This window comes from Brachyistius frenatus, unplaced genomic scaffold, assembly GCF_029030835.1.
Source record: "Brachyistius frenatus isolate BFR_SWC_R1_liver_20210118 unplaced genomic scaffold, ASM2903083v1 Contig_12, whole genome shotgun sequence".
In the NCBI taxonomy this organism is placed as follows: Eukaryota; Metazoa; Chordata; class Actinopteri; family Embiotocidae; genus Brachyistius; species Brachyistius frenatus.
In genome coordinates, this window is record NW_027210611.1 from 4634418 (window position 1) to 4642544 (window position 8127).

The 8127-nt window shown below is 41.4% G+C and overlaps 1 protein-coding gene across 1 annotated transcript; it reads left to right on the top strand.

The window, feature by feature from the left end:
• Nucleotides 1-729: 729 nt before the first annotated feature.
• ackr4a (atypical chemokine receptor 4a) lies at nt 730-4554 on the top strand. Its single transcript, XM_069691954.1, has 2 exons — nt 730-795; nt 2962-4554. The coding sequence occupies exon 2, from the start codon at nt 2977-2979 to the stop codon at nt 4084-4086; it is 1110 nt and encodes a 369-aa protein (XP_069548055.1). The 5' UTR covers nt 730-795; nt 2962-2976; the 3' UTR covers nt 4087-4554.
• The last annotated feature ends 3573 nt before the right edge of the window (nt 4555-8127 follow it).

The window sequence follows — 8127 nt, forward strand, 5'->3', positions numbered from 1 at the left end:
TATATTGAATCTGTTTTATTGTGTGCGTGTAAACAAATCAAACACAGCTTTACAACAAAACTGTGTTTCATCAACACACTGTTAAACTGTGCAGTAACATTATAGTTTCAGCTTTATTGTTGCTGTGCTTGTGTATGTTTTCTGCTATTTGGAAACAGCGGGTATTTTCACTTCAGACAAAATAAATAAATACAAATTTCCTCAACAGCCTGTCGAAACGTCGCTGTGGCTGTTATTTGCTGTAGCGGGCTAAGTCACATTGACTTGGATATTGGATATGAATTCATTTTTTAAATGACTGAACTCTTCCTTTAAGTAAGAAAACTAATAAAAAAAAAAATTAAACTCAGGTTGCTTAAGGTAGGCTAAATGCATGCAAGGTTTTGCATTGTCTATAAAGAACAACAGAAATTGTGTTTATTTGTTGGCTGGTGTTAAATAGTACTGTATTACTATTTGTGAGGACATTTCTGCTTTGTGAAAACATTTTGAGGTGGTGGTGGTGGACTTTTTTTTTTTTTTTTTTTTTTTTTTTTTACCAATTAAAAAAAAAAAAAAAAAAGAAAAAGAGCCAAAGCCAAAAGGGTGTTAACATAAACAGAATTTTCTCTGGGAATTTTTTTTCTCAAAAATGCAGTATGGCGCTGATAATATTCGACTCCGCCCCCTTGTGCTGAGCAGCTGGGAAAACAAACGAACCGTCCCCTGCACGACACACGCTGGTCTGAAGCCGCTTTGAGTGGAGTTCACTGTACGTGGAGCAGACGCTCAGGACTGACAGTTGACTATAACACTGTGAGTATCTTTTAGATATATGTCTTCTTGAGTTATAATTAACGGTTAATCATCTGTTTAGATTACCTGTAAACTCCACCTGAGAAGATTTTGTTGTGAATTTGCCTCTCCCACCTCTGCTCGCCATTGATTGATTTAATTCGTCCTGTTTGCAGATTTTCTTTCTGAAACTAATAAAGTTTGAATTCGTGCAATATTATCTCAAAATAATGATGGGAGAAGTATTTACATCTTTACTGCAGTAATGTAAAATCTACTACCAGTCAAGTCGTACATTTAAAACTTAAGCTTAAATGAATGTCCAAGATGTATGCAACATGTATTGCTAAGATTATAATTAATTATGCATGCGAATATTTATGGTTTATTATAACTCATTTCTATGTTCTAGCTGTGAGTCTTGATCTTAATTGGTTTCTATAATATTTTGTCAGTGGTTGAGGGAAACTATTTACTAAAGCACTTCAGCATTTTCATTTAATTATACCTCAACTCCACTACAGCTCGGAGGAATAGCAGTGTACTTTTTGAATCCATTTAATACAGCTATTTACTTACTTTGCAAATTCAAATTAGATTTGCTTAAATACTGTATATTGAGGGAATATTCAAGGGAGATTTGGCATTCATGAGAATAGGACATATGGATGGTTTGGACGTGAGGTAACAGCCAACTTGATTTTTGAAATCTATTCCTTATTAAGTGAAAGAGAATGTTTGAAGAAATGCCCTCAAAGCATTTCTGAAACATCGCGTTCATGATAATACGCGAAGTAAAGACACTGTGACCTTGACCTTTGACAACCAATATCTAATTAGCTAATGCTTGGGCGCAAGTGAATGTTCGTTTCAAATTCTGAGCAATTCCATCAAGGCGTTCTTGAATTATCATGTTCATAATAATGGAACAACATTAACTTACTGTGAAATGAACCTTCAACAACTAACCAAAATCAAATAACTTAATCCTGGGGATCAAGTGAAAATCTGCACTAAATTCCCTTTCAGGCGTTCTTGAGATAATGCACAAACCTGGGATGGACAACCTGAAAACATAAAGTGTCCAGAATAATAACCTTTGTAAAAATGTTGTCCGTGTAGATAACAACTCTTAACATAAACTGACCTAGTAGGTAGTTGCAAACCAGAAGGGATGGCATGATGCTGCTGAATGTTTTGGTAGCAATGCTGGTTAAGTGTTGCCATGAACAACAGTGTCAAAAGCAAATTCTTGTGATTTGCTTCCTGGGGCGGTCCTCAAGCCGATTTCATCACTGTGTTTAAAGCCGGTTTTTGCGACTCCGCTTGAAGAAAATTTCACAGTTCTTGGTATCATGACACAATAATAAGCCCACGAATACACAACCATTTGCAGATGGAAGTTTTGTGTCCACATGTTCACTACCAGGGGGGCAGATCTGCTTACGGTTGAGCTGCGTTGCTTTATTGTTTTTGAGAACATTAAATCCAGATAGTCGTCTATGGTTTTCGTGGAGTCACGGCATTAAATTGTTATTTCCTTTTGCCAATTTCCTGCCAGTTTTGGGCACATAATGTTTTAAAGGCAAAGTGAAATGAAACTAACATGATCCCTCTGTTTACTGTTTACCATTTATCTGTTTCTGCACCTGAAAATACATCATTTAAAATGAACGCTGTTTCAACTGTGCGCTGTAAAGTTGTTAAGACTTCAGAATTTACATATAGACAGCTGAAAAATCCACTTTAGGATGGATGAAACCATGTTGTACCTGCATCCATCCATCCATTATCTATACCCGCTTTATCCTGGACAGGGTCACGGAGGGGGGGGGGGGGGGGGGGGTCTGGAGCCTTTTCGCTGGGAGGCGACAATGCTAACCACTGCACCATTGCACCACCCGTTGAAGTCAAGCATTCAAAATGGAATTCCAACGGAACAAACAAGTGCAAACAGTTGAAGTAACGCTAGCAAATAACACGAAATTGAAGGTGGAGCAAGAACAATGACTAAAATTTAAATTTTTTTTTTTTAAAAAACCCTGCAATTTGTCACTTACCGACACGGCGTTGCACTCTGCCCACATTTAGCGATGGAGGCTGGTCTGACGCCATCAACTCAATGTACACGATCTTGCGACCGTTTAAAGGCTGTAAAAAAGTAATTCAAGCTTTTGTCCCCGACAGCTTTGTCTGATCAGCATGGAAGTCTCAGAGGCCGACTACGACTACCACGAAAACATGACCTTCAACTTCAGCTACGATGATTATTCCGCAGTGTGCGAGAAGGGCGACATCCGTTCCTTCGCGGGCCTTTTCCTCCCCATCATGTACACCGTGTGTCTGCTGGCGGGCCTGACGGGAAACACTTTAGTCCTGGCCGTCTACGCCTATCACAAACGCCTGAAGACCATGACAGATGCCTTCCTGAGCCACCTGGCCGTGGCCGACCTGCTCCTGCTCTTCACGCTGCCTTTCTGGGCTGCAGACGCCGCGAGGGGCTGGGAGCTTGGAGAGGTCATCTGCAAGATGGTGTCGGCCTGCTACACGGTGAATTTCACCTGCTGCATGATGCTGCTGGCCTGCATCAGCTTGGATCGCTACTTGGCGCTAGCCAGAGTGCAAAGTGTCGACCAGGGAGGGTGGCTGAAGAGGGCGTTCGTGAGGAGACACTGCTGGAAGGTGTGTTTGGCTGTGTGGGCGACAGCTTTCTTCCTTGGCCTTCCCGATTTAATACTCTCAGAAGTGAGGTGGGCTTCCAACAGGAACGTCTGCCTGGCTGTCTACCCTCCATCTATGGCTCGAGGCGGCAAGGCTGCCCTGGAGGTGGTCGAGGTGCTGCTGGGATTCCTGCTTCCTCTCCTGGTCATGTTGATCTGCTACTGGAGCGTGGGTCAAGTGCTGAGGAGCCTGCCCGTTGAAAACAGAGGCAGGAAGTGGAAAGCTCTGCGCGTTCTTCTCATAGTGGTGGGGGTGTTTGTGGTCACTCAGCTGCCTTATAACGTGCTGAAGGTCTACCGCGCCATGGATTCGGTCTACGTTTTAGTGACCCACTGCGGGACGAGTAAAGTGCTGGATCAGGCGGCTCAGATGACGGAAAGCCTGGCCCTCGCTCACTGCTGCTTCAACCCCATCCTCTATGCCTTCATGGGGTCGTCCTTCAAGCAGCACATGATGAAAGCGGCCAAGAAGTTTGGGGAAAAGAGAAGGACGAGGAGGAAGCGAGGGGAAGCTCCCGCGGAGGAGGAGGGCGTGGATATGTCATTTAACTCGCACAATGCTTCCCAAGGGACAAACACGTTCTCAATATGAGCTGTGACGAAAATGCCTTCGTGGAAGACACTTTTAGGAGCTTCTTTTCCGGTACAGCAGAACAGCAGAGCGTTATTTTGTTTCGAAACACCTCGAGGAGTTGTTGAGGAAAGAGGCAGCATGTTGGGAAATCATTAAGTTGTTCGAAAATTCCTCTGGTTTTGTCACAGTTCCCTCCACGTTGAAAAATTCGAGGTGGTTATGTGTTGACAAGTTTTTTTTCTGTCGAAACCGAATGTATGAAAAGTATTCTCGCTCACTTTCACACATGAAAATTATATTTCATTTTGCTGTTTGTGATGAAAGAAAAGTTGTGTTTTGTCAATCTATATGGTGTTTTTTTTTTTTTTTACAATATGCACAACAAACTACAGATGCAAATAACCCTCTCTGGATAGCTCACAAGCTAATATTGGTTGTTTATTGTTTATTCTATTCAATGAGACGTTCACTTTTTTTTTCTTTTTTTTTTAAATCCACAAAAAATATTCCAATATTTCCAGCTACCCTCACTGTCCGGAACACAAAAAGCCAAAACTTGATATTTTGAGCGGATACAGTGGCGTGTAAGAACAGTGGCCTGCTAACATTTGTTAATTAGCACTAAAGTACAGATGATGGGATGTCATTGTTTTTTTTCACAGAAGATAGTTTTGCTCTTCCCAGTCGGTGAGCAGGTGCAATGGATAACATTAGCAACAACTGCACTGCACAAAGATCCTTCTATTGTGCAGTCCAGATCCCTGTCATGGTTTAGTGGGACACATGGGTTACCAGGACACATGGGTTACCGGGACACATGGTTTAGTGGGACACATGGTTTACCGGGACACATGGGTTACCAGGACACATGGTTTAGTGGGACACATGGTTTACCGGGACACATGGTTTACCGGGACACATGAGTTACCGGGACACATGGTTTACGGGACACATGGGTTACCGGGACACATGGTTTACCGGGACACGAGTTACCGGGACACATGGTTTACAGGGACACATGGTTTAGTGGGACACATGGTTAACCCGGGACACATGGTTTACCGGGACACATGAGTTACCGGGACACATGAGTTACCGGGAGACATGGGTTACCAGGACACATGGTTTAGTGGGACACATAGGTTACCGGGACACATGGTTTACGGGACACATGGTTTACCGGGACACATGGTTTACGGGACACATGGGTTACCGGGACACATGGTTTACCGGGACACATGGGTTACCGGGACACATGGTTTACCGGGACACGAGTTACCGGGACACATGGTTTACAGGGACACATGGTTTAGTGGGACACATGGTTAACCCGGGACACATGGTTTACCGGGACACATGAGTTACCGGGACACATGGGTTACCGGGACACATGGTTTACCGGGACACATGGTTTAGTGGGACACATGGTTTACCGGGACACATGGGTTACCGGGACACATGGTTTACCGGGACACATGGTTTACCGGGACACATGAGTTACCGGGAGACATGGGTTACCAGGACACATGGTTTAGTGGGACACATAGGTTACCGGGACACATGGTTTACCGGGACACATGGTTTACGGGACACATGGGTTACCGGGACACATGGTTTACCGGGACACATGGGTTACCGGGACACATGGGTTACCGGGACACATGAGTTACCGGGACACATGGTTTACAGGGACACATGGTTTAGTGGGACACATGGTTTACCGGGACACATGAGTTACCGGGACACATGGTTTACAGGGACACATGGTTTAGTGGGACACATGGTTAACCCGGGACACATGGTTTACCGGGACACATGAGTTACTGGGACACATGGTTTACGGGACACATGGGTTACCGGGACACTTAATGGAACCGAGCCATCGTTAATGAAAAAGTAACTTCACCTCGGATTCTCCTGCAGTGAAAATGTCTGCTGTGAAAAATATGTTTGATCATATTACCAATGTTTAAAAAAAACATGGTTTACAGGGACACATGGTTTAGTGGGACACATGGTTAACCCGGGACACATGAGTTACCGGGACACATGGTTTACCGGGACACATGGTTTACGGGACACATGGGTTACCGGGACACTTAATGGAACCGAGCCATCGTTAATGAAAAAGTAACTTCACCTCGGATTCTCCTGCAGTGAAAATGTCTGCTGTGAAAAATATGTTTGATCATATTACCAATGTTTAAAAAAAAAAATGTAAAAAAAAGTCTGAGCTGATGATGAAGCCCAACAAAGTTTATTACAATTCATCCTGAGTGAGGCATGAAAGTCTGAACCAAATTCCATTCAACAGTTATTGAATTATTAAGGACCAAATTGGCCGGCCGCCATCTCCTGAACTACAGTTAGTGTGCCTAAAAAGGAGTTTGATTCTGTTTCTTAAGACACAACATTTTATTTCAACTGTATATTTTTTTATAGATTCTGCTGGAAAACAAAAATAATCAAAAAACACTTCTCAAACTAAAATGAATCTATTTTTTTTTTATCCAGTTCTTTTAGTTTCTTGATATTTCTGTGGCATTTTCAAGAAGCATTTAACTCCCACTCTGCCCACACAGGACAACGTACAGATCGGATTCTTTACTGAACTTTATACTCTCCATTAAACAAACAAGTGAAATAAATAACATGAACTGTCTGTAACTATGCAAAACCTGTAAGTTAGCTTTTTTTGGTAAAAGTTTGTAACTGCAGTTTGTTGAAATAATGCTGGTTTTAACTATAATCACCTTGAATAAATACTCCAGATGTTCCAGATCAGCACAGCTTTTAAACCAGATACACATGTGCACCTACGAATCAACAAAAGGACTTTCCACCTCTGAAAATGTTCCGGTCGAACGATGTGCTTTCTCGCGTGTTCTATTTCTCACCTCAAGCTGACTTTGACTTCCTGAAAATGAAAAAGATATCAAACCCTCTAATATGAGTTTTGGCATCCAGTCGGATTGAACTCCATTTGCTGTGGGAAAACCATGTTTGTTTTTCCACTGAATTCCTCAGAAACATCTGAAACCCACATTTCCAGACAGACGTGTACGCCTCGAGTTTTTCTCCACCGATTTTGAGATTACATTCTTAGTTAAACGTGTGCAGAGAGGGAGGGTTGGACACGTCACAACATTTAGAAGGACACTTAGACTCCAGTATCAGCACTAATAACTCTGACATATATAAACAAAGCACTACGTAGTTGAACTGTTTTGGATATTTGTTGAAATCCGTTTGTTTTTTTCTTTTTTTTTTTTTCCTTTTAGGAGGTGCATCTCGTGGTTTTTCATGTCACTAATCTCCCAGACAAGTGTTAACATTTTGTCAAAGGTTCCTGGTTGATTACATCTCTGCTTCTCATTGTTTATATTTTTGTTCTTCTTCTCCTATCACAGCTGTTAGAAATCAAACACTGATTTGTACTGCAGATTGTGTGCTCTCATGTGGAAACAATCTGACTGAGGTTCACCATCTGTTAACGGAGCAAAAACACTTTAGTCAGCCAAAAGAGAGAGAAGAAGAAGAAGAAGAAAAAAAAAAGAAGAAGTTTCTATGCAGGGTTTAAACTGTTGGGACAATCTGTGACAAACGTTCCAGACGACTTGACAACTTCCACGCTGAAAGTTTAGTACGTGGTGGAACAATTTGTTTGTGTGATTCGTTATCCTTCATTTGCAAATTAAACTATGTTCATTACTTGTCAAAAAACCCGAAGTTCAAGTCGAGATCAAATCAATTTATTAAAAAGAACTTTCAAAAATGTGCAACAAAAACATGACTTCTTGTAATAAAAAATAAAAAAAAAACCAAAAAAAAGATAAATATACAAAAATACCACCCTGGATTCTTCATTTTTATGCATTTTAGATCAGAAACATGGCAAATTCAATTACTTAAATTATAATTAAGGCAGTCAACTAACTTCATTTTCAACAAACTACAACCGATAATGTTTTTTTTCTTAAATTAAGTAAAAAATATTAGTTATTCAAATATATAACTATAATTATAAGAAACAAAATGTAAAATGAAAACTTTGAGGCC

Bases quoted from the DNA above. Each gene is read 5' to 3' on its own strand.
- ackr4a (XM_069691954.1), top strand. From the start codon at position 2,977: ATGGAAGTCTCAGAGGCCGACTACGACTACCACGAAAACATGACCTTC.